This window comes from Myxine glutinosa, chromosome 11 (genome assembly GCF_964187855.1).
Source record: "Myxine glutinosa chromosome 11, kmMyxGlut1.1, whole genome shotgun sequence".
In the NCBI taxonomy this organism is placed as follows: Eukaryota; Metazoa; Chordata; class Myxini; order Myxiniformes; family Myxinidae; genus Myxine; species Myxine glutinosa.
This window is the reverse complement of record NC_136271.1, coordinates 4,955,100-4,982,629: the sequence shown is the minus strand read 5'-3', so window position 1 is coordinate 4,982,629 and position 27,530 is coordinate 4,955,100. Positions and strand designations below refer to the sequence as shown.

The 27,530-nt window shown below is 46.1% G+C and overlaps 1 protein-coding gene across 3 annotated transcripts in view; it reads right to left on the bottom strand.

Moving 5' to 3' along the window:
* Nucleotides 1-27,530, bottom strand: part of LOC137436191 (uncharacterized) — a 153,582-nt gene that overhangs the window by 79,189 nt on the left and 46,863 nt on the right. For all 3 annotated transcript variants that reach the window (XM_078765940.1, XM_078765942.1, XM_078765941.1), the window contains exons 3-4: nt 22,441-22,578; nt 22,153-22,248 (exon numbers count right to left, since the gene is read on the bottom strand). In XM_078765940.1, the coding sequence (XP_078622066.1) occupies nt 22,153-22,248; nt 22,441-22,578 (234 nt within the window). The remainder of the gene's footprint in view (nt 1-22,152; nt 22,249-22,440; nt 22,579-27,530) is intronic.

The window sequence follows — 27,530 nt, the reverse complement described above, 5'->3', positions numbered from 1 at the left end:
ACTTTCACACACCCTGTTTCTCTAATCTGCTTCACCAGTTTCTATATCACTCATTTTTTACTTTCACACACCCTGTTTCTCTAATCTGCTTCACCAGTTTCTATATCACTCATTTTTAACTTTCACACACCCTGTTTCTCTAATCTGCTTCACCAGTTTCTATATCACTCATTTTTAACTTTCACACACCCTGTTTCTCTAATCTGCTTCACCAGTTTCTATATCACTCATTTTTAACTTTCACACACCCTGTTTCTCTAATCTGCTTCACCAGTTTCTATATCACTCATTTTTAACTTTCACACACCCTGTTTCTCTGAACTGCTTCACCAGTTTACGTATCATTGATTTTTAACTTTCACACACCGTGTTTCTCTGAACTGCTTCACCAGTTTACGTATCACTGATTTTTAACTTTCACACACCCTGTTTCTCTGAACTGCTTCACCAGTTTACGTATCACTGATTTTTAACTTTCACACACCCTGTTTCTCTGAACTGCTTCACCAGTTTACGTATCATTGATTTTTAACTTTCACACACCCTGTTTCTCTGAACTGCTTCACCAGTTTACGTATCATTGATTTTTAACTTTTACACACCATGTTTCTCTGAACTGCTTCACCAGTTTACGTATCACTGATTTTTAACTTTCACACACCCTGTTTCTCTAATCTGCTTCACCAGTTTCTATATCACTCATTTTTAACTTTCACACACCCTGTTTCTCTGAACTGCTTCACCAGTTTACGTATCATTGATTTTTAACTTTCACACACCGTGTTTCTCTGAACTGCTTCACCAGTTTACGTATCACTGATTTTTAACTTTCACACACCCTGTTTCTCTAATCTGCTTCACCAGTTTCTATATCACTCATTTTTAACTTTCACACACCCTGTTTCTCTGAACTGCTTCACCAGTTTACGTATCATTGATTTTTAACTTTCACACACCGTGTTTCTCTGAACTGATTCACCAGTTTACGTATCATTGATTTTTAACTTTCACACACCGTGTTTCTCTGAACTGCTTCACCAGTTTACGTATCACTGATTTTTAACTTTCACACACCCTGTTTCTCTGAACTGCTTCACCAGTTTACGTATCACTGATTTTTAACTTTCACACACCCTGTTTCTCTGAACTGCTTCACCAGTTTACGTATCACTGATTTTTAACTTTCACACACCCTGTTTCTCTAATCTGCTTCACCAGTTTCTATATCACTCATTTTTAACTTTCACACACCGTGTTTCTCTGATCTGCTTCACCAGTTTCTATATCACTCATTTTTAACTTTCACACATCCTGTTTCTCTAATCTGTTTCACCAGTTTCTATATCACTCATTTTTAACTTTCACACACCCTGTTTCTCTGAACTGCTTCACCAGTTTACGTATCACTGATTTTTAACTTTCACACACCCTGTTTCTCTGACCTGCTTCACCAGTTTACGTATCACTGATTTTTAACTCTCACACACCCTGTTTCTCTAATCTGCTTCACCAGTTTCTATATCACTCATTTTTAACTTTCACACACCCTGTTTCTCTAATCTGTTTCACCAGTTTCTATATCACTCATTTTTAACTTTCACACACCCTGTTTCTCTAATCTGTTTCACCAGTTTCTATATCACTCATTTTAAACTTTCACACACCCTGTTTCTCTAATCTGCTTCACCAGTTTCTATATCACTCATTTTTAACTTTCACACACCCTGTTTCTCTAATCTGTTTCACCAGTTTCTATATCACTCATTTTTAACTTTCACACACCCTGTTTCTCTAATCTGTTTCACCAGTTTCTATATCACTCATTTTAAACTTTCACACACCGTGTTTCTCTGAACTGCTTCACCAGTTTACGTATCACTGATTTTTAACTTTCACACACCCTGTTTCTCTGAACTGCTTCACCAGTTTACGTATCACTGATTTTTAACTTTCACACACCCTGTTTCTCTAATCTGCTTCACCAGTTTCTATATCACTCATTTTTAACTTTCACACACCCTGTTTCTCTGAACTGCTTCACCAGTTTACGTATCACTGATTTGTAACTTTCACACACCCTGTTTCTCTAATCTGCTTCCCCAGTTTCTATATCACTCCTTTTTAACATTCACACACCCTGTTTCTCTAATCTGCTTCACCAGTTTCTATATCACTCATTTTTAACTTTCACACACCCTGTTTCTCTGAACTGCTTCACCAGTTTACGTATCATTGATTTTTAACTTTCACACACCCTGTTTCTCTGAACTGCTTAACCAGTTTACGTATCATTGATTTTTAACTTTCACACACCGTGTTTCTCTGAACTGATTCACCAGTTTACGTATCATTGATTTTTAACTTTCACACACCGTGTTTCTCTGAACTGCTTCACCAGTTTACGTATCACTGATTTTTAACTTTCACACACCCTGTTTCTCTGAACTGCTTCACCAGTTTACGTATCACTGATTTTTAACTTTCACACACCGTGTTTCTCTGAACTGATTCACCAGTTTACGTATCATTGATTTTTAACTTTCACACACCGTGTTTCTCTGAACTGCTTCACCAGTTTACGTATCATTGATTTTTAACTTTCACACACCGTGTTTCTCTGAACTGATTCACCAGTTTACGTATCATTGATTTTTAACTTTCACACACCGTGTTTCTCTGAACTGCTTCACCAGTTTACGTATCACTGATTTTTAACTTTCACACACCGTGTTTCTCTAATCTGCTTCACCAGTTTCTATATCACTCATTTTTAACTTTCACACACCCTGTTTCTCTGAACTGCTTCACCAGTTTACGTATCATTGATTTTTAACTTTCACACACCCTGTTTCTCTGAACTGCTTAACCAGTTTACGTATCATTGATTTTTAACTTTCACACACCGTGTTTCTCTGAACTGATTCACCAGTTTACGTATCATTGATTTTTAACTTTCACACACCGTGTTTCTCTGAACTGCTTCACCAGTTTACGTATCACTGATTTTTAACTTTCACACACCCTGTTTATCTGAACTGCTTCACCAGTTTACGTATCACTGATTTTTAACTTTCACACACCCTGTTTCTCTAATCTGCTTCACCAGTTTCTATATCACTCATTTTTAACTTTCACACACCCTGTTTCTCTGAACTGCTTCACCAGTTTACGTATCACTGATTTTTAACTTTCACACACCCTGTTTCTCTAATCTGCTTCCCCAGTTTCTATATCACTCCTTTTTAACTTTCACACACCCTGTTTCTCTAATCTGCTTCACCAGTTTCTATATCACTCATTTTTAACTTTCACACACCCTGTTTCTCTGAACTGCTTCACCAGTTTACGTATCATTGATTTTTAACTTTCACACACCCTGTTTCTCTGAACTGCTTAACCAGTTTACGTATCATTGATTTTTAACTTTCACACACCGTGTTTCTCTGAACTGATTCACCAGTTTACGTATCATTGATTTTTAACTTTCACACACCGTGTTTCTCTGAACTGCTTCACCAGTTTACGTATCACTGATTTTTAACTTTCACACACCCTGTTTCTCTGAACTGCTTCACCAGTTTACGTATCACTGATTTTTAACTTTCACACACCGTGTTTCTCTGAACTGATTCACCAGTTTACGTATCATTGATTTTTAACTTTCACACACCGTGTTTCTCTGAACTGCTTCACCAGTTTACGTATCATTGATTTTTAACTTTCACACACCGTGTTTCTCTGAACTGATTCACCAGTTTACGTATCATTGATTTTTAACTTTCACACACCGTGTTTCTCTGAACTGCTTCACCAGTTTACGTATCACTGATTTTTAACTTTCACACACCGTGTTTCTCTAATCTGCTTCACCAGTTTCTATATCACTCATTTTTAACTTTCACACACCCTGTTTCTCTGAACTGCTTCACCAGTTTACGTATCATTGATTTTTAACTTTCACACACCCTGTTTCTCTAATCTGCTTCACCAGTTTCTATATCACTCATTTTTAACTTTCACACACCCTGTTTCTCTGAACTGCTTCACCAGTTTACGTATCACTGATTTTTAACTTTCACACACCCTGTTTCTCTAATCTGCTTCACCAGTTTCTATATCACTCATTTGTAACTTTCACACACCCTGTTTCTCTAATCTGCTTCACCAGTTTCTATATCACTCATTTTTAACTTTCACACACCCTGTTTCTCTAATCTGCTTCACCAGTTTCTATATCACTCATTTTTAACTTTCATACACCCTGTTTCTCTAATCTGCTTCACCAGTTTCTATATCACTCATTTTTAACTTTCACACACCCTGTTTCTCTGAACTGCTTCACCAGTTTACGTATCACTGATTTTTAACTTTCACACACCCTGTTTCTCTAATCTGCTTCACCAGTTTCTATATCACTGATTTTTAACTTTCACACACCCTGTTTCTCTAATCTGCTTCACCAGTTTCTATATCACTCATTTTTAACTTTCATACACCCTGTTTCTCTAATCTGCTTCACCAGTTTCTATATCACTCATTTTTAACTTTCACACACCCTGTTTCTCTGAACTGCTTCACCAGTTTACGTATCACTGATTTTTAACTTTCACACACCCTGTTTCTCTAATCTGCTTCACCAGTTTCTATATCACTCATTTTTAACTTTCACACACCCTGTTTCTCTAATCTGCTTCACCAGTTTCTATATCACTCATTTTTTACTTTCACACACCCTGTTTCTCTAATCTGCTTCACCAGTTTCTATATCACTCATTTTTAACTTTCACACACCCTGTTTCTCTAATCTGCTTCACCAGTTTCTATATCACTCATTTTTAACTTTCACACACCCTGTTTCTCTAATCTGCTTCACCAGTTTCTATATCACTCATTTTTAACTTTCACACACCCTGTTTCTCTAATCTGCTTCACCAGTTTCTATATCACTCATTTTTAACTTTCACACACCCTGTTTCTCTGAACTGCTTCACCAGTTTACGTATCATTGATTTTTAACTTTCACACACCGTGTTTCTCTGAACTGCTTCACCAGTTTACGTATCACTGATTTTTAACTTTCACACACCCTGTTTCTCTGAACTGCTTCACCAGTTTACGTATCACTGATTTTTAACTTTCACACACCCTGTTTCTCTGAACTGCTTCACCAGTTTACGTATCATTGATTTTTAACTTTCACACACCCTGTTTCTCTGAACTGCTTCACCAGTTTACGTATCATTGATTTTTAACTTTCACACACCGTGTTTCTCTGAACTGCTTCACCAGTTTACGTATCACTGATTTTTAACTTTCACACACCCTGTTTCTCTAATCTGCTTCACCAGTTTCTATATCACTCATTTTTAACTTTCACACACCCTGTTTCTCTGAACTGCTTCACCAGTTTACGTATCATTGATTTTTAACTTTCACACACCGTGTTTCTCTGAACTGCTTCACCAGTTTACGTATCACTGATTTTTAACTTTCACACACCCTGTTTCTCTAATCTGCTTCACCAGTTTCTATATCACTCATTTTTAACTTTCACACACCCTGTTTCTCTGAACTGCTTCACCAGTTTACGTATCATTGATTTTTAACTTTCACACACCGTGTTTCTCTGAACTGATTCACCAGTTTACGTATCATTGATTTTTAACTTTCACACACCGTGTTTCTCTGAACTGCTTCACCAGTTTACGTATCACTGATTTTTAACTTTCACACACCCTGTTTCTCTGAACTGCTTCACCAGTTTACGTATCACTGATTTTTAACTTTCACACACCCTGTTTCTCTGAACTGCTTCACCAGTTTACGTATCACTGATTTTTAACTTTCACACACCCTGTTTCTCTAATCTGCTTCACCAGTTTCTATATCACTCATTTTTAACTTTCACACACCGTGTTTCTCTGATCTGCTTCACCAGTTTCTATATCACTCATTTTTAACTTTCACACATCCTGTTTCTCTAATCTGTTTCACCAGTTTCTATATCACTCATTTTTAACTTTCACACACCCTGTTTCTCTGAACTGCTTCACCAGTTTACGTATCACTGATTTTTAACTTTCACACACCCTGTTTCTCTGACCTGCTTCACCAGTTTAAGTATCACTGATTTTTAACTCTCACACACCCTGTTTCTCTAATCTGCTTCACCAGTTTCTATATCACTCATTTTTAACTTTCACACACCCTGTTTCTCTAATCTGTTTCACCAGTTTCTATATCACTCATTTTTAACTTTCACACACCCTGTTTCTCTAATCTGTTTCACCAGTTTCTATATCACTCATTTTAAACTTTCACACACCGTGTTTCTCTGAACTGCTTCACCAGTTTACGTATCACTGATTTTTAACTTTCACACACCCTGTTTCTCTGAACTGCTTCACCAGTTTACGTATCACTGATTTTTAACTTTCACACACCCTGTTTCTCTAATCTGCTTCACCAGTTTCTATATCACTCATTTTTAACTTTCACACACCCTGTTTCTCTGGACTGCTTCACCAGTTTACGTATCACTGATTTTTAACTTTCACACACCCTTTTTCTCTAATCTGCTTCCCCAGTTTCTATATCACTCCTTTTTAACTTTCACACACCCTGTTTCTCTAATCTGCTTCACCAGTTTCTATATCACTCATTTTTAACTTTCACACACCCTGTTTCTCTGAACTGCTTCACCAGTTTACGTATCATTGATTTTTAACTTTCACACACCCTGTTTCTCTGAACTGCTTAACCAGTTTACGTATCATTGATTTTTAACTTTCACACACCGTGTTTCTCTGAACTGATTCACCAGTTTACGTATCATTGATTTTTAACTTTCACACACCGTGTTTCTCTGAACTGCTTCACCAGTTTACGTATCATTGATTTTTAACTTTCACACACCCTGTTTCTCTGAACTGCTTCACCAGTTTACGTATCACTGATTTTTAACTTTCACACACCCTGTTTCTCTAATCTGCTTCACCAGTTTCTATATCACTCATTTTTAACTTTCACACACCCTGTTTCTCTAATCTGCTTCACCAGTTTCTATATCACTCATTTTTAACTTTCACACACCCTGTTTCTCTAATCTGCTTCCCCAGTTTCTATATCACTCCTTTTTAACTTTCACACACCCTGTTTCTCTAATCTGCTTCACCAGTTTCTATATCACTCATTTTTAACTTTCACACACCCTGTTTCTCTGAACTGCTTCACCAGTTTACGTATCATTGATTTTTAACTTTCACACACCGTGTTTCTCTGAACTGCTTCACCAGTTTACGTATCATTGATTTTTAACTTTCACACACCCTGTTTCTCTGAACTGCTTCACCAGTTTACGTATCATTGATTTTTAACTTTCACACACCGTGTTTCTCTGAACTGATTCACCAGTTTACGTATCATTGATTTTTAACTTTCACACACCGTGTTTCTCTGAACTGCTTCACCAGTTTACGTATCACTGATTTTTAACTTTCACACACCGTGTTTCTCTAATCTGCTTCACCAGTTTCTATATCACTCATTTTTAACTTTCACACACCCTGTTTCTCTGAACTGCTTCACCAGTTTACGTATCACTGATTTTTAACTTTCACACACCCTGTTTCTCTAATCTGCTTCACCAGTTTCTATATCACTCATTTTTAACTTTCACACACCCTGCTTCTCTGAACTGCTTCACCAGTTTACGTATCATTGATTTTTAACTTTCACACACCGTGTTTCTCTGAACTGATTCACCAGTTTACGTATCATTGATTTTTAACTTTCACACACCGTGTTTCTCTGAACTGCTTCACCAGTTTACGTATCACTGATTTTTAACTTTCACACACCCTGTTTCTCTGAACTGCTTCACCAGTTTACGTATCACTGATTTTTAACTTTCACACACCCTGTTTCTCTGAACTGCTTCACCAGTTTACGTATCACTGATTTTTAACTTTCACACACCCTGTTTCTCTAATCTGCTTCACCAGTTTCTATATCACTCATTTTTAACTTTCACACACCGTGTTTCTCTGATCTGCTTCACCAGTTTCTATATCACTCATTTTTAACTTTCACACATTCTGTTTCTCTAATCTGTTTCACCAGTTTCTATATCACTCATTTTTAACTTTCACACACCCTGTTTCTCTGAACTGCTTCACCAGTTTACGTATCACTGATTTTTAACTTTCACACACCCTGTTTCTCTGACCTGCTTCACCAGTTTACGTATCACTGATTTTTAACTCTCACACACCCTGTTTCTCTAATCTGCTTCACCAGTTTCTATATCACTCATTTTTAACTTTCACACACCCTGTTTCTCTAATCTGTTTCACCAGTTTCTATATCACTCATTTTTAACTTTCACACACCCTGTTTCTCTAATCTGTTTCACCAGTTTCTATATCACTCATTTTAAACTTTCACACACCCTGTTTCTCTAATCTGCTTCACCAGTTTCTATATCACTCATTTTTAACTTTCACACACCCTGTTTCTCTAATCTGTTTCACCAGTTTCTATATCACTCATTTTTAACTTTCACACACCCTGTTTCTCTAATCTGTTTCACCAGTTTCTATATCACTCATTTTAAACTTTCACACACCGTGTTTCTCTGAACTGCTTCACCAGTTTACGTATCACTGATTTTTAACTTTCACACACCCTGTTTCTCTGAACTGCTTCACCAGTTTACGTATCACTGATTTTTAACTTTCACACACCCTGTTTCTCTAATCTGCTTCACCAGTTTCTATATCACTCATTTTTAACTTTCACACACCCTGTTTCTCTGAACTGCTTCACCAGTTTACGTATCACTGATTTTTAACTTTCACACACCCTGTTTCTCTAATCTGCTTCCCCAGTTTCTATATCACTCCTTTTTAACTTTCACACACCCTGTTTCTCTAATCTGCTTCACCAGTTTCTATATCACTCATTTTTAACTTTCACACACCCTGTTTCTCTGAACTGCTTCACCAGTTTACGTATCATTGATTTTTAACTTTCACACACCCTGTTTCTCTGAACTGCTTAACCAGTTTACGTATCATTGATTTTTAACTTTCACACACCGTGTTTCTCTGAACTGATTCACCAGTTTACATATCATTGATTTTTAACTTTCACACACCGTGTTTCTCTGAACTGCTTCACCAGTTTACGTATCATTGATTTTTAACTTTCACACACCCTGTTTCTCTGAACTGCTTCACCAGTTTACGTATCACTGATTTTTAACTTTCACACACCCTGTTTCTCTAATCTGCTTCACCAGTTTCTATATCACTCATTTTTAACTTTCACACACCCTGTTTCTCTGAACTGCTTCACCAGTTTCTATATCACTCATTTTTAACTTTCACACACCCTGTTTCTCTGAACTGCTTCACCAGTTTACGTATCACTGATTTTTAACTTTCACACACCCTGTTTCTCTAATCTGCTTCACCAGTTTCTATATCACTCATTTTTAACTTTCACACACCCTGTTTCTCTAATCTGCTTCACCAGTTTCTATATCACTCATTTTTAACTTTCACACACCCTGTTTCTCTAATCTGCTTCCCCAGTTTCTATATCACTCCTTTTTAACTTTCACACACCCTGTTTCTCTAATCTGCTTCACCAGTTTCTATATCACTCATTTTTAACTTTCACACACCCTGTTTCTCTGAACTGCTTCACCAGTTTACGTATCATTGATTTTTAACTTTCACACACCGTGTTTCTCTGAACTGCTTCACCAGTTTACGTATCATTAACCTTCAATGTTTACACTTTCCCCTCAAGTTATGTATTCCATCATATTTTACACATTCCATCAAACACGTGGTTTTCCTTTATGATGTCTCCGATTCCATAGTATCTCTCCCGGGCTACTCCCTCCTCCGGTATGATAGACCTGAGCCTCGTCCTGGAGGCGGGGTTGCTATCTTTATCAAAAACTCTCTTCCTCACTCGCCCTGCACTGCACTCTCTCCACCTCACCCCCAGGAATACCTCTGGCTACGGCTTCCCCTTCGCTCCCACCTCTTGTTCATATGTGTGTTGTACCGTCCACCAAACAGTGACGACTCCATCTACATCTCGCTGTCTGATGATATGGACCAACTTCTAACTACTCATCCCAACTCTCTCTTCCTCATATGTGGTGATTTCAACTGTCATCATGCCAGTTGGCTGGGTGTGGGTACCTCTCTCACCAGCCATGGCTCCTCAGCAAAGGACTTCTGCGACTCACTGGGACTGACACAATCTGTCAATTTCCCGACCCGGATCTCAGTCAACGGAACATCTTCTCTTCTGGACTTGGTTATGACTAACTTCCCTGAAAATGTCTGCTGCTCTTCTTCTGCTCCGATCGGATCATCTGATCATGTCCTTGTTAAAGTGGACATCTCTCTGACCATCCTCAGGGAGCCTGCTCAGCGTCGACGAGTCTGGCATTTCACTCAGGCCAACTGGCACGGTCTTCAAGCAGCCATCAATCATCTGGACTGGTCTCCCATCTCTACCACCTCTGACATCAACTCATCCTGGGAATTCTTCCAAAGTAAATTGCTCTCTCTCATGCACAGATTTATCCCATCTCGTCTTCAGTTGTCATACCCTTCCTCCCGTCCATGGTACACGGAATCTTGTGGTGAGGCTGTTGCCCAGAAACAACTTGCCTTCGTCTCCTGGAAAGCAAATCCAACGGAAGGAAATCTCATTTCCTTTCACAAAGCCCGAAACAAGTGTGTGTCCACCCTCAGGAGAGCCAGGAAACAATATCTCTCCGTTCTCAAGACCGAACTCTCTTATCTGTCTCCCTCTTCCAAATCCTGGTGGCGTCTGGTCAAATCCGTTTCTGGTGTTTGTTCCCCCTCCATCCCCTCCCTTACCTCAAACGGCTACACAGCTGACTCCGCACGTGAAAAAGCTGAATGCCTCAACTCTGTGTTTGCCTCTAAATCTTGTGTCCCAAACCCATCCCTCTCTGTACCCACCATACCCAGTCGTACCCTGCTGCTCCTGGACTCCGTGTCCTTTCCTCCTGACAAGGTGGAAAAGTTTCTGTCAACCCTCGACTCTGATTCTGCAACTGGACCCGACGGCATCAGCCCACGGGTCCTAAAATCCTGCTCTGCTGCTCTATCTCACCCTCTCTCTGTTCTCTTCACCCTCTCTTTTGCTCAAGGTCAACTGCCATCTGCTTGGAAATCAGCCAACATCACCGCTTTGCACAAAAAAGGTGCAAAAACAGATCCTAGCAACTACAGACCAATCAGCCTTCTCCCAATTATCAGCAAAGTCATGGAATCCATCATTGCTTCTGATATGAAATCTTTCCTCTTCTCCAATGGCTTGATCTCTGATCATCAATTTGGTTTCAGACCAGGTCACTCTACTCTGGACATGCTGCTTCTGCTGTCTCAACAATGGATGGAGGTCCTCAATGCCAAACAGGAAATTAGAGCTGTCTCCCTCGACGTATCACGTGCCTTCGACACGGTCTGGCACCCCGCTCTGCTCACCAAACTCTCCTCCTTTGGTATCCATGGAAATCTCCACGCATGGCTGGCGGACTTCCTCTCTAGTCGTCGTCAACGTGTGGCCCTGAATGGGTTTCTCTCATCTCCTCTTCCGTTTCAGGCTGGAGTTCCCCAAGGCAGTGTTCTGGGCCCCGTGCTTTTTCTGGTCTTCATCAATGATCTCTCTGACTCTCTCGAAAATCCTCTCTATCTCTTTGCTGATGACTCCACTCTCTGCCGCTCCATTCCTCTTCCCTCAGATCGGCAGTCTGCTGCCTCCTCACTCTCTGAAGACCTGGACAAAATCACAGACTGGTCAAACAAGTGGAACATGTCTTTCAATCCTGACAAATCTCACACTCTTACTATGTCTCTCCGAAAAGATCGACTGGACAACCCTCCCATCTACTTTCTCAACAATCCTCTCCAAGAAGTTCTGTCGCTCAAGATTTTGGGTCTCACTATCTGCCATGATCTTTCTTGGGAAAACCACATTTCCAAGCTGGCCTCCAAAGCCAGTCGCCGACTGGGCATCCTCCGTCGTGCGAAGTCCTTCCTCGGCACACCTGAGCTCCTCACCACATACAAGGCTTTCATCCGCAGCTCAATGGAATACTGTTCTCCCCTATGGGCCGGTGCTCCTGCCTCACACCTAGCTCGGCTTCACGCTGTTGAAACCAAAGCTTTCAGAATTATTGGAATCTCCCGCGATGAAGCTATCTCTGAGGGCCTTTCACTCACTCACCGCAGGCAGGTAGGTGGTCTTTCTGTCTTCTACCGACTCCTCTCCGGCCTTGCACCCCCAGCTCTCTCTGTGCTCTGTCCCCCAAATATTCCTACAGGTCGCACAAGATCTGCCAGCAACCCTCTGATGGTTAAACTGCCGAAATCTCGGCTCTCCGCTCACCTTCACTCTTTCATTCCTCTTTTCTCCCGCCTCTGGAACAAACTCCCTCACTCTCTTCAATCCCACTCCTCCCTCCAGGTCTTTAAAACAGCTGTTCACCACCATCTCTTATCTTCCCCCATCCAAAACCTTGATCTTTTCTACCCCCGCTAATTCACCCCAGATCCACCTTGTTTGAAATTCCAACTTCTTTCCTGGAAGTCCTGGCAGTGTCCATATGTTTTATACCTCTCCCACTGCCCCCTTCCCCCCCCCCCCCCCAAAGCCCTCGCCCTCTCTCAGATCTCTCGATGTCTCCATGTCTCTCGGTCCCTGCTCTCAAATGTTGTGTTTGTGTCCTTCCCCCTCTCTCCCCATCTTGTCTACCGCTCCCTATGTTATATGTTTTATGTGTCGGTTTGTCTTTCTGTGTGATTAATGTTCGCTCTTTCACGAGCCTCGATCTTGTATACAAAAAAAAAAAAAAAAAAAAAAAAAAAAAATTGATTTTTAACTTTCACACACCCTGTTTCTCTGAACTGCTTCACCAGTTTACGTATCATTGATTTTTAACTTTCACACACCGTGTTTCTCTGAACTGATTCACCAGTTTACGTATCATTGATTTTTAACTTTCACACACCGTGTTTCTCTGAACTGCTTCACCAGTTTACGTATCACTGATTTTTAACTTTCACACACCGTGTTTCTCTAATCTGCTTCACCAGTTTCTATATCACTCATTTTTAACTTTCACACACCCTGTTTCTCTGAACTGCTTCACCAGTTTACGTATCACTGATTTTTAACTTTCACACACCCTGTTTCTCTAATCTGCTTCACCAGTTTCTATATCACTCATTTTTAACTTTCACACACCCTGTTTCTCTGAACTGCTTCACCAGTTTACGTATCACTGATTTTTAACTTTCACACACCCTGTTTCTCTAATCTGCTTCACCAGTTTCTATATCACTCATTTTTTACTTTCACACACCCTGTTTCTCTAATCTGCTTCACCAGTTTCTATATCACTCATTTTTAACTTTCACACACCCTGTTTCTCTAATCTGCTTCACCAGTTTCTATATCACTCATTTTTAACTTTCACACACCCTGTTTCTCTGAACTGCTTCACCAGTTTACGTATCATTGATTTTTAACTTTCACACACCGTGTTTCTCTGAACTGCTTCACCAGTTTACGTATCACTGATTTTTAACTTTCACACACCCTGTTTCTCTGAACTGCTTCACCAGTTTACGTATCACTGATTTTTAACTTTCACACACCCTGTTTCTCTGAACTGCTTCACCAGTTTACGTATCATTGATTTTTAACTTTCACACACCCTGTTTCTCTGAACTGCTTCACCAGTTTACGTATCATTGATTTTTAACTTTCACACACCGTGTTTCTCTGAACTGCTTCACCAGTTTACATATCACTGATTTTTAACTTTCACACACCCTGTTTCTCTAATCTGCTTCACCAGTTTCTATATCACTCATTTTTAACTTTCACACACCCTGTTTCTCTGAACTGCTTCACCAGTTTACGTATCATTGATTTTTAACTTTCACACACCGTGTTTCTCTGAACTGATTCACCAGTTTACGTATCATTGATTTTTAACTTTCACACACCGTGTTTCTCTGAACTGCTTCACCAGTTTACGTATCACTGATTTTTAACTTTCACACACCCTGTTTCTCTGAACTGCTTCACCAGTTTACGTATCACTGATTTTTAACTTTCACACACCCTGTTTCTCTAATCTGCTTCACCAGTTTCTATATCACTCATTTTTAACTTTCACACACCCTGTTTCTCTGAACTGCTTCACCAGTTTACGTATCACTGATTTTTAACTTTCACACACCCTGTTTCTCTGAACTGCTTCACCAGTTTCTATATCACTCATTTTTAACTTTCACACACCCTGTTTCTCTGAACTGCTTCCCCAGTTTCTATATCACTCATTTTTAACTTTCACACACCCTGTTTCTCTAATCTGCTTCACCAGTTTCTATATCACTCATTTTTAACTTTCACACACCCTGTTTCTCTGAACTGCTTCACCAGTTTACGTATCATTGATTTTTAACTTTCACACACCCTGTTTCTCTAATCTGCTTCACCAGTTTCTATATCACTCATTTTTAACTTTCACACACCCTGTTTCTCTGAACTGCTTCACCAGTTTACGTATCACTGATTTTTAACTTTCACACACCCTGTTTCTCTAATCTGCTTCACCAGTTTCTATATCACTCATTTTTAACTTTCACACACCCTGTTTCTCTGAACTGCTTCACCAGTTTACGTAGTTAGGGCATTTTATAATTTTTTTGAAAAATCTGTGAAAAAATTGCTTACCAATAGCTTTCTTCACCAATGTGTTCATGTAGGTGTCTATAAACACGTCTCAATTTATTCCTTCCCAAATCCTTGGGGAAAAGTCAAAATTCAAAATGGCGTCCAAAATGGAAAAATTGTGGATAAAGTCATAGTTTGGCCAGAAATTTAATACTTAATATGGGGAAGAAACCACAAAAATATTGTTCTAGGACAATTGTGAACTCTTGCTAAGCATATTTGTATTATTATCTTGCTTTATATCCAAGATGGTGGCCAAAATGATGTCCAAAATGGCCGCTAAAATGTGAAAATTGTGGATAAAGTCATAGCTTGGCCAGAAATGTAATAATTATTATCTTGCTTCAATAATATGTGTCTACTGAGACCTCTCAATTGATTCAGTATGGAAGGGGATGTAATAGCTGCACCTGGCCATGGCTTGAGGTGTTTCATCTGTGATGATCCTGGGACTGAGATGCAAAAGCTGTCAAAAGTCACCCAAAAAGGCCACTCACAGATGTTATCATATTCTGAGTGCGTGGACGATGCGGCGCTGATCAGGAGACTAAATGAGGACTGGAAAAACGGAGATGACCCCAAGTTGAGATATCATTTGGATCGCAGAACCGAGTTATACAATCGTGTGAAAAGTATATCCACTGCAACTGCAACTGCTAATCGTAAGTTTTTAGATTATCATTCAGAAGAAGTAGCCACTTGCAGAGATTTCGATCCCAATCTGTTATAAGTTGTGATGTTGCAAATGAAGAAAAACTAACCAAAACTACCTTTCTACACAATCCATTCCCTAGGACAAGACGAGGAGGACCGAAGGTCAGGCAGGATGAAAAGACGACGGGTATTCTCTGGTTGTACGTACAGCTGATGCAGCAGCGACAGGACAGTCCGGCGTTCCAGGACACTTTAACCAAATTCACCGTGTATGGCAACCATGCAGTCAGGTTCTCAGACCATGAGTGGTCAGGCACATGGACCGACATCACGATAGAAACCACACTCATGTGTGATGCCAAGTCCTCAGGCGGTCTAAACAGAGGACGTTTCCGGAATGAATCTGCTTATAAGTCTTGGGTTCAGATGCTAAACCACTTCTCGTTCATTCACCAGGAGCTGGAAGGAGGTATGAACACACGTGGAGTACCTGTCCACACAGACGTCACAAGAGCCCAGATGAAGAAAGACGATGATGCTGTCAACGCCATTGTTGGATGGTTGGAGGAGGTTAACCCCTTCGATGCAACACGGGACTCGAAGACCCTGGTATCCCTCTCCACGGGGTTCAGTAGCACTCCCGAGGACCCAGTCAATGCTGATCAGGCAGAGGAGGTTGGCAGAGCCATGCAGGCCAAGATGGATGGAAAAACTTTTTTGGATACAATGGAAACTAAGCACAAGGTCAAATCATTAGAGAGCTTCAGAAGTGGACCCAAAGTCAATGGGAAGAAGCTGGTTATTGACTCACTCAAGCTCTTCAACCACCTCATCATCATCAGTGAGCGTGAAGTCAAGACCAAATAAGCCCTGCGATTTGAGTTGACGCCAGCACCGATGTCTCTATTTGATAAAGACCAGAAGTTGTGAAAGCCAGACAAGGCTGCCCTAGCAAGGGTCCTGAAAGCATTTGTGGAACCCGTTGAACACACCCCTGCACGAGCCTGATGATTGATGGTGGGTGGCTCCTGCACAACGTCAGATGGGAGGCTAAGCTCACCTGGAAGGACATCGCTGAGAGCTACCTCCAGTTTGTGAAGTCCATGGGGAGCTATTGCCTCAGGATCACTGTGGTCTTTGACGGATACGGCAGCTCCACCAAGGACCATGATCACCTGAGACGAACAAAGAACGCATGCTGCAACATTGTGATTCGCCCAGACATCAAAAGCCTCGTTCCAAGAGAAAAGTTCCTCGACAACAAGAGCAACAAGACCCAGCTCATTCGGCTACTTGCTGAGACATTCGGTAGAAATGGGATCAGTGTACAGGAATGCCCCGATGATGCAGACACCTCTATCGTCCGGGCAGCTCTAGATGAGGCAAGAGAGTCCCCTGTTGAGGTGAGGGCTGAGGACACCGACATCATGGTTTTGCCGATTCATCATGCTGCAGACCACCCGATCTTCCTCACAACAGCCAAAGACACATCTTACGATGTCGGAAAGATCCGGGAGGCCCTCCCAGAGAGATACCGGAAGTATCTGATCTTCTTGCACAGCTTCTCCTGCTGCAATAGTGTCTGCGATTTCTGGGTTTAGCAAATCAACTTTGCTAACCAAGCTCTGCAAGACTGACAAAGCAGAGAGGGCCATGGACGTGTTTCTGGACATCCGAGCCAAGAAAGATGACGTCATCAAAGCCGGCTGTGAACTATTCAAGCTCATGTTCCGCGGGAACCCATCCAAAGACTTGGGGGACTTGAGATTTGACATCTTCAGCAAGCGGGCCACTGCTGGGAGCATCAAACCTGAGAAACTGCCCCCGACAACAGAAGCTGCAGCACAGCACTCTCTCTGGGCTTATCTCCAGACTAGAGATTGGCTGCTGCTGCAAACTCCATCATTGGATGTCCTGGACTACGGATGGAAACTCGGTGACCAAGGTTATGCGCCGGTCCCTACAACAGACCCTATTGCACCGGACTATCTTCTGAAGTTTGTCTGCTGCAACTGTGAGGGGGAATGTAGCACACTCAGGTGCTGCTGTAAAAAGCAAGGAGTCAAGTGTATTTCTGCTTGCGGCAACTGTCATGGTAACTCTTGCCAGAACATCAACCAGCCAGATGACGAGAGGAGTGTGGGATATGCTGGGGATTAGGATGAGTAGGGTGAACTAGAGAACTGACTAACCGAGGTTTCAATTGAGATACATTTCTATTTCTATATAAAGCTATGACTTTATCCACAATTTTCACATTTTAGCGGCCATTTTGGACATCATTTTGGCCACCATCTTGGATATAAAGCAAGATAATAATACAAATATGCTTAGCAAGAGTTCACAATTGTCCTAGAACAATATTTTTGTGGTTTCTTCCCCATATTAAGTATTAAATTTCTGGCCAAACTATGACTTTATCCACAATTTTTCCATTTTGGACGCCATTTTGAATTTTGACTTTTCCCCAAGGATTTGGGAAGGAATAAATTGAGAGGTGTTTGTAGACACCTACATGAACACATTGGTGAAGAAAGCTATTGGTAAGCAATTATTTCACAGATTTTTCAAAAAAATTATAAAATGCCCTAACTTGTATCACATATGTTGAACGTTTCATTGCATCACCAAACCAACTTTTAAATGTAATTTGACATTCCCTCAAAGATGCATTCTTGATGTAATGTTCGACAAGAAACACTCATTCTTCCTGTTAACTAATCCTGATAAATCACATGATACCTGATAACTCTCTGGATCATGTTACATCTTTCTGTAATATTAGGCTACATTTACACAAAATCTTAGGGAGTTAACAGATATAGTTTTTCGTATATAGTCTACTTGCCAGCAATGTGAACCCGGAAATGTTGAGTACCCCAAAGTTTTAAGTTAGAAATGTACAGTATGGGTCCCCAGCACTTAGAAACTGCCGGATGCTAACTTGCATATGTTGGGCAATTAGCAAAATGAGCATTAATAGCATGAACCCTATCAAACATAGGCCTGGGACACTGAAATTTCTGTTTCGCTCTATTGCTCCACTTTTACTCACAGGTATTAGAGGTAACAAAGGCAAGTACCATACCAAACTAGAATAATATGACTATGGGTAAATAATATCCTCAAAATTAAAACACAAGTATACCCAAAATTATCAGAGCTGAAAAATATGTGCACTAGTTACACAACATGAAACTTCCATCAAGAAAGAGCGTCTTGCACTTCTACTACTCTGCACTGTTATAAAGCATATCCTCATCATAAAACTCATCCTCATCGTCTTCATCTTCTTCTCCTGACTCTACATTCTTGTCATATTGCTCTCCTTGCTGTGAGTGTGTTGCAACATGTACTATCAGAGCCTTTGCAGAAGCAGTAGCTGGTACAGGCCAGGCCTGCAGCTACGCAGCTGCACTTTGCTGTTAAACAGGGCTTTAACCCAGCTTTGCAGCTACAGCTGATCATTTCCAACACGGCAGGAGGAGCAACGGGGCTTGCATCCAGGATGGGCATGATGACTTCCTCTCCCTTCTCGCCTTCCTTCTTATTCCATCCAAACTCTGTTATGTCCACAGCTGGTGGGTCAGGGCAGTCTGCTGCTTTCCGAAGCAGCACCTGTACATGGGCACGCCGTCCATGGAGGAGAGCGTTGCGCTCTGTAGGAGGCAGTGTCTTCAGTGCTGGGGGGGTTTTGCGCTTTCGGTAGATGTCATATCTGGCGATGTTCAGAGATGCCGACTCCCTCTCGTTGTACAGAGCCAGGAAGAAACCACTCACTGCCTCTGTAATCTGTAAATCAGTAGCTCCCTCCTCTCCGATGAAGTGAAGCAGGTCACCAGGTACTACTCTCATGGCCTTGAGTGCGGACACCTTCCCTTTCCCCGCGGGATAGGAGGTGGTGTCACATCCGGAGAGAGCATGCATAGCCAGGATGGAGCGACGCTGCTCACCGAGATTCTCTACTGTCGAATTGATGTTGAGAATAGTGCCATCCCATCTCTCCATCTGCAGGTTACATGTGATACCCACCTTCCAGCACCAATAGACCATGAGTACGAAAACATCAGTGTCGTCGCTGAGAATGCGGACAGTTTCAGCTCCGCGACTGGCTGCATCCAACATGTATGAGATGAGGGAGACGTCAGCCTCGTCATGAGTGACAATACTGTCTGCTTTGCTGACCATCTTGATGTGATCTCCTATGCTGTGTGTGCACAGGAGCTCACCCAGTCTCCGTTTGTTTGTCTTGTTCTTCATCACTTTGTCGCGGCTAGGTAGAGGGGTTGTCAGTGAGAGTCGGTACTCTGTTGAGCTCTCCCCAGCCCTTCTCTGCCTCTCGTGGTCTTTGGCAGAGACTTGCTCATACCGGTCAAAGATGACAAATGTTTCGGTGATGTAGCGATTAAGCCGGCGCCCCATGCTGGCTGCGAGGTCAGCCACAGTGCCTGACGATGGCCACACCACGTGGTAGATGAGCTGCGATGCATCAACGAGTACAACATGTGGTGGGTGGGGATTGGGGGCAAGGATTCCAAGACGCTGGAGGATCACAGACTTGTTACCCTTCCTGAGGCATCCATACTCATCGATGATGGATGCAGGGACCGGGCCGAGCTTGTAGTCAAAGAGGGCAGAGAGCTCCATTCTTCTCTTGCTCCCCACCACCAGCAGCCGAGCAAACAACGCCTCAAGGTCACATATGATCTTCGCATTGACCTTCACTCTTTTTTTGGTGAATGTCATTGTCACCACCTTATTTGAGATGGGCACATGAAATCTCTCAGGAAGTGATGAAGAGAACAGTGTGCTCATGTCCTGTCCGATCTTCAATGCATCTTGCACATTCAACCTTTCATCTGCCACCTGGCCATTTATGATATGGTGGAGGGTCGCGGTCTCTATGGTGAGTGGCTGGGAGTTTTCCTGTAGCACTCTCAGGATTTTAGCCCGGTCCTCCGCATCCAATTCCCGCCGTCCTTTACCCTCTTCTTTGTGTCTGTTGGTCTTAATTGTCTTATCCGGTGCTTCAGCATCGTCGTAAATCTCATCCAATGACTTGGAGAGATAGGAGCAGATGCTGAAAGATTGGATCCACACGGCGACCTGCTCAGGGTTGGTGGAGATGCCCTTCATGCCTCCTACTCCCTTCCCTTGCTTGATGCATGTCTGCTCCCCAAACATGTCTCCACTCACTGCAGCTGCACCATCAGAGTGGCGGCACACATGGCTTCCAGCGTAAAGGTCATCCTTGGCAGTAGCAGGAAGGTACTGCATGTCGCGCAGATGCCATGTGATCCATCTTGCGTCGTGGTGATGACCGGTAGAAAAGAAATAGGGCAGCATCTCTTCAAGGCAGTGTTGTTGCAGCATCCAATCACCCTCTCTTTCTGCTCGCCAGAACCCGTGAGCTATTAGGGTAGGGGTGATGAAACCATCCACCCATAGCCGGCCTGTGGGGTGCTCTCTGGCTTTCTCCAGGAATGCCGTTATCTGCTCGTGAGTCTTCTCTCCCTCCTCTAAGAAGTCATGAAGAAGAGCAGACACAACCATACGGAAGGCTCGCATAGCCTTGGGCCAGGCCTTCCCGTTGAAGATGGATTTCAGGCCTCCAAATGATGCACCGACTAGCTCCTCCACACCTGTTGAATTCATCAGTTGTCCGATTGAGCCGAAGAATGACACGAGAGTGTGCATCATCCCAGATCTGAGAACCACTGATGACCATCGCTGCAGATCACTCCGCTTGATCAGGCAAGCGATCACGTACAGCTGCATGTCAAACGTGATATGACTGTGGCTCATGCCAAGCTGCTTCAGTGATGTGTCTAAGTAGGCAATGGTACTGAGCACTGTATCAGGGTGGGCAGGGGGCGAGTCAAGCAGTGGTCTAAAGACACTTATCGTCTTCAGCTTTGGAGCACTGTCATCACCATTGCGATCTTGCACAACATTGTAGGCTGCCCAGTCAAGGGGAAGAGGGGAAGAGTGGAGCTGCGAGAGCCAAGCAGCATCCTTCTTCTGTGCTCTTGAAACACTCTGTTTGATGGCATCTTGGAAAGCATCAGTTCTTGGGACACGGAAAGCATATCTGTCTAAGTGTATTATGTCCAAATTTCATACGGATCCTTCAAATAGTTTGCTCACACGAAGCATTCAAACGGAGCAATAGAGCGAAACAGAAATTTCAGTGTCCCAGGCCTATGTTTGATAGGGTTAATGCTATTAATGCTAATTTCGCTAATTGCCCAACATATGCAAGTTAGCATCCGGCAGTTTCTAAGTGCTGGGGACCCATACTGTACATTTCTAACTTAAAACTTTGGGGTACTCAACATTTCCGGGTTCACAAGAGGGCTCTATAGGCTTGGCAAGTAGACTATTATGGGAATTATTTACGGTTCTCAAATATTTATATATAAAAATAAAATCACCCTGTACATCTATTTTAGGCCAGTGATTTACTTATCAACACTCATCTGCTGAATACCCTGTTCCAATGCACCTGCATAGTCAGAGTGAGAGAATACTGAGTGCATGTGCCTCCTCTTCTTTACAGTGCATGTGCTTCTTCTTCTTTACTATCAACAATGCGTGTGCCTCTTCTTCTTTACAAAAAAGACAACCGAGTTTGTGGCCTTTTAGATCGAATCCCACAATCCCACGACAAGGTTTATTCATTGGAATTCATACCTCGGCATCATTGGCAGCTTTTAAAAGGATTTTAATCCTTGCTTCTCCTTCTTTCCTCTTCTGAGACACGTGTTGTGCGTGCTCGTACATTGTCCGCTGTGGGCGAAAGACAGCTTAGAATGCATCTCGTATTCAAGGACACCATTTTTATCCACTGTGGAAAGGAATTCTGGATGTATAACTCGTAGGGAAAACATCGTGTTGGTATTGAAATGATAAGGGATGAGAGGGGACGGTGCAGATGATTACATGGAATGAATATAGCATGTTAGAGATGGGCCTACTTACATGTACGTCTGCATATGCATCGAGGACGGGCAAGAGACGTGGACGGGTAGCATGTGCACATGGACATTTGGAGCAGATGAGACGCCAGTGCACAAGGCACACAGAAACGAAGGGCTCACTGTGAAAGGTACATACACACTGCAAGACAGACACACACACACACACACACACACACACACACACACACACACACACACACACACACACACACACACACACACACACACACACGTACGTACGTACACCACGCACACACACATACGTACACGCCCGCACACACACACGTACACACTCGTACACAGTACACACACACACACGTACGTACACACACACACACACGTACGTACACACACACACACACACGTACACACACACACGTACACGCACACACACACACACAGTTTTTGAGGATGTTTTAAAGGATACGAACTTCAAAACACATAAGAAGAACTAATGTTACGTGTTGGGGTGGTGTAATAGACACTTGGTAAAATGGTGGTTAATTCCAGAAGTATTTTTTTGGTATATGACGTTTAAAGTCATTAGTTTCTTTAAATTGAATTATTATATAATTGAACACTGTAGAACATAAATCACCTTCATCTCAATTTCAAAACCATTCTGTTTAGCTGTACTTGGACATGTTATATAAGGTGGTGTGGCGGACACAAAAGCCCACTGGCGTGGTGACATCATTCCACGCACCAAGTGGGCGGTGGCCACGCCCGAGGGGTAGGCGTGGCCTCATGATTTACACCGGGCGACCAGCCCGGAGGAGTTCAGTGTTACAGTGTAGTCTTACAATAAAGACGTTTATATGTTACCGCTTGTCCGCTTCCTCCTTGCTCACAAGCAGCGCGCGTAACGCCGCGCTTTACTGGTGACCCTCGACGTTGGATCTGCCGTAGCGATCCTTCCGAACACGACGCCATTGCAATGGCCAACGACAAGTCAATGGCGATTAAACTTCCCGAATTTTGGGAGGCCCAGGCCGAGGTCTGGTTCGTTCAAGCCGAAGCCCAATTTCAGCTTCGGCGCCTCACCAACGACAACCTGCACTACTGCCACGTCGTCACCTCCCTCGGGCCCGGCACGGCCGCTCGAGTTGTGTCCGTCCTTCGCCACCCACCGGACGGCCACAAGTACGAGGCACTCAAGCGGCTACTCCTAGCCACGTTCAGCCTCACGGACGACGCACGGGCCGACCGCCTCCTGGATCTCCCCGAGCTCGGTGAGACGTGCCCGTCGGTCCGAATGGACCATATGCTGTCACTGTTGGGCGACGAAGCCCCCGGTTCGCTATTCCGGGCGCTTTTCCGTCGCCAACTTCCAGCGCAGGTTCGCCTCGCGTTGGCCGGGACCGGGCTAACGGAACCCCGAGCATTGGCGGCCGAGGCGGACAAGTACTTCGCCGCTTCGGACACGCGGGCGAGCGTTGGCGTGGCCGTCACGGCCTTCGACGCTGATGTTCCACAGCATCATCTTCTACAGCACGCTGAGTTTCAGCAGCATGCTGATACGCACCTCGTGAACGCCGCCACGCCCCGCCCACCGCCGCGGTGAAAACCGCCACCGCGGGGAAACCCGTCGACTCCACCGGCCTGGCGGAGCCAGCCGCGCTCCTCCAGCTCCACCACCTGGTGCTGGTTCCACGCCAAGTTCGGCCACGAAGCTCGGCGGTGTCATCCGCCGTGCTCCTTCAACGGGTCGGGAAACGCCCGGGCCGGCGCTCAATTGTGGCGATGAGCGCCGGCCGTTCGAGCAGCCTGCTGTTCATAACGGACACCTTCTCCGGGTGCCGTTACCTGTGCGACACGGGAGCACAGGTGAGTGTCATTCCCGCCGGCACGTAAGACAAGCACGCCGCGGGTGGGGGCCCCGCGCTGCTTGCCGCGAACGGGACGCCCATCCGTACGTACGGAAAACGCTGCCTCTCTCTGCGGTTTGGAGGGCAGGTTTTCCGATGGACGTTCGTCACCGCCGACGTGCCCATGGCACTGCTTGGCGCGGACTTCCTGTGCGCTAATGGGCTCCTGGTCGACGTCAAGCGCAGACGGCTTGTCCAGGCCGAGACGTTCAGCTCGCTCGCATGTGCGTTGCCCAGCTCAACGAGCGGCTTGCCAAGCGGCTTGCCGAACGATTCGGTTCCGGCCACGTTGGTCTGTACGCTTCCGGCAGCGGACGCATTCACCCGCCTCCTCGCCGGCTTCCCGGCCCTCACGCGGCCCACCTTCTCGGCGGGGGCCGTCAAGCACGGGGTGGCCCATCACATCCCCACCGTCGGGCCACCGGTCTACGCCCGGGCACGCCGCCTCGAGCCGACGAAGCTGGCGGTGGCAAAAGCGGAGTTCGCTACCCTGGAGCGACTCGGCATCGTTCGGCGCTCAGAGAGCGCTTGGGCGTCGCCGCTGCACATCGTGCCGAAGCCCGGCGGGGGATGGCGACCGTGCGGGGACTATCGCCGTCTCAATGACGCCACGACTCCCGACCGCTACCCCGTCCCCCACATTCAGGACTTTTCCGCCCGTTTGGCGGGCAGGTCCTTCTTCTCGAAGGTGGACCTCATACGCGGCTACCATCAGGTCCCCGTCAGGCCGGAGGACGTCCCGAAGACGGCGGTCATCACGCCATTCGGACTCTTCGAGTTCCTGCGCATGCCCTTCGGTCTGAAGAATGCGGCTCAGGCGTTCCAGCGACTGATGGACAGCGTCCTGCGCGACTTGGATTTTGTCTACGTCTACCTGGACGATATCCTCGTCGCCAGCGCGTCCCGCGAAGAGCACCTACGCCACCTCCGCACGCTCTTCGAACGCCTGGGCCAGCATGGCCTGATTGTGAACCCCGCAAAGTGCCGGTTCGGCGCCGCCACAATCGATTTTCTGGGGCACCGTGTCACCAGGCACGGAGCCGTCCCCCTGCCGGCCAAGGTGGAGGCGGTGAAGGGGTTTCCGCGCCCCCGCACGATCAGAGGGCTGCAGGAGTTCCTGGGCATGGTGAACTTTTACCATCGGTTCCTGCCCCGTATCGCCCAGCTCCTGCGCCCCCTGCACGAAGCTCTCCGAGGTAAGCCGGGCAAAGGCGACGTTACCTGGACCGAGCAGATGGACACGGCGTTCACGGGCGCGAAGCTCGCCTTGGCTAACGCCACCATGCTCGCGCACCCGGCGCCCGATGCACCGATCGCCCTCACCACCGATGCCTCGGACTACGCGGTGGGCGCGGTGCACGAGCAATGGGTGCGTGGAGCTTGGCAACCGCTGGCGTTCTTTAGCCGGCAGCTTCGCCCGCCCGAACGCCGTTACAGTACCTTCGACCGCGAGTTGCTCGGACTTCACTTGGCGGTCAGGCACTTCCGCCATCTGCTCGAGGGCCGGGCGTTCACTGCCTTCGTCGACCACAAGCCGCTGATCTTCGCGATGGGCAAGGTCACCGAGCCGTGGTCGGCCCGGCAGCAGCGTCACCTCTCGGCCGTGTCCGAGTACACGACGGACATCCAGCACGTCGCGGGGAAGGACAACCCGGTGGCGGATTGCCTTTCCCGGGCCGTCGCCCACGCAGTCCACCTCGGCATCGACTATGCCCGGATGGCAGCGGACCAGGCCGCTGACCCCGACGTCCAGGCCTTGCGGACCGCCATCACGGGCCTCCGCGTCACCGAGGTGCCGTTCGACGGCGCGGGCGCGGCCCTCTTGTGCGACGTCTCCCTCGGGCGTCCTCGCCCCATTGTGCCCGCGGGCTGGCAGCGCCAGGTGTTTGACGCCATCCACGGCCTGTCCCACCCGGGCGCGAGGGCCTCCCAAAGGCTGATCGCTGACAAGTTCGTCTGGCATGGCCTCCGGAAGGCCGTCCGCGGCTGGGCCAGGACATGCCTCGCGTGCCAGCGCGCCAAGGTGCACCGGCACACCCAGGCCCCGTTGGCCCCGTTCACGGTGCCGGAACGCCGGTTTGACCACGTCCACGTGGACCTGGTGGGACCTCTGCCCCCCTCGCGGGGTTTCACCCACGTCCTCACCATGGTGGACCGCACCACCCGGTGGCCAGAGGCCGTGCCCTTGGCGTCGACAACGGCGGCCGATGTCGCGCAGGCTTTCATCGCCACCTGGGTCGCCCGGTTCGGCGCCCCCTCAGACATCTCATCCGACCGCGGCCCCCAGTTCACCTCGGAGCTCTGGGGGGCGGTTGCGCAGGGGCTCGGGGTCCGGCTGCACCGAACCACGGCCTACCACCCCCAGGCTAACGGCCTGTGTGAGCGATTTCACCGCTCATTGAAGGCCGCGCTCCGGGCCACCCTCCGCGACGGCGGCTGGGTCGACAGGCTCCCCTGGGTCCTGCTGGGCCTCCGGACGGCGCCCAAGGAGGACCTGCGCGCATCCGCGGCGGAGTTGGTCTTCGGGCAACCGCTGCGGGTGCCGGGCGAGTTCCTCCCCGACTCCACGGCACCATGGTCCGCGGCACAGCAGCGCTCCGCTCTGCAAGAGACCGCCCAGAGGTTCGCCCCGGTGCCAACGGCATGCCACGGGCACCCACCGACGCACGTCGCCCCGGAGCTTCGCACGGCGGAGTACGTCTTCGTCCGCCACGATGCCCATCGGACACCACTGCGGCCCCCGTACGACGGGCCTTTCCGCGTGCTGGAGACCGGGGCGAAGCACTTCACCCTGGACATCGGCGGTACTCCTGACCGCGTTTCGGTAGACCGCCTCAAGCCGGCCCACCTCGATGTGGACCATCCACCGCCAGTGGCCCGACCCCCACGTCGGGGCCGCCCTCCTGCGGGCGGACCCCCGGCACCGCCCAGCTCCGCCGCCACGGCGCCCCCCAGTCCTGCACCCATCCCAGGGGCAGCCAGGGGCATCCCACCTGGTATCCCTGCACCCTGGACGCCGCCGATCGCCAGGGGGCGCTTCGGCCGGGTCATTCGTCTGCCCCACAAACTGGCCCTCCAGGTGCGCGGGAATTCTGGGGGGGCGCGTGTGGCGGACACAAAAGCCCACTGGCGTGGTGACATCATTCCACGCACCAAGTGGGCGGTGGCCACGCCCGAGGGGTAGGCGTGGCCTCATGATTTACACCGGGCGACCAGCCCGGAG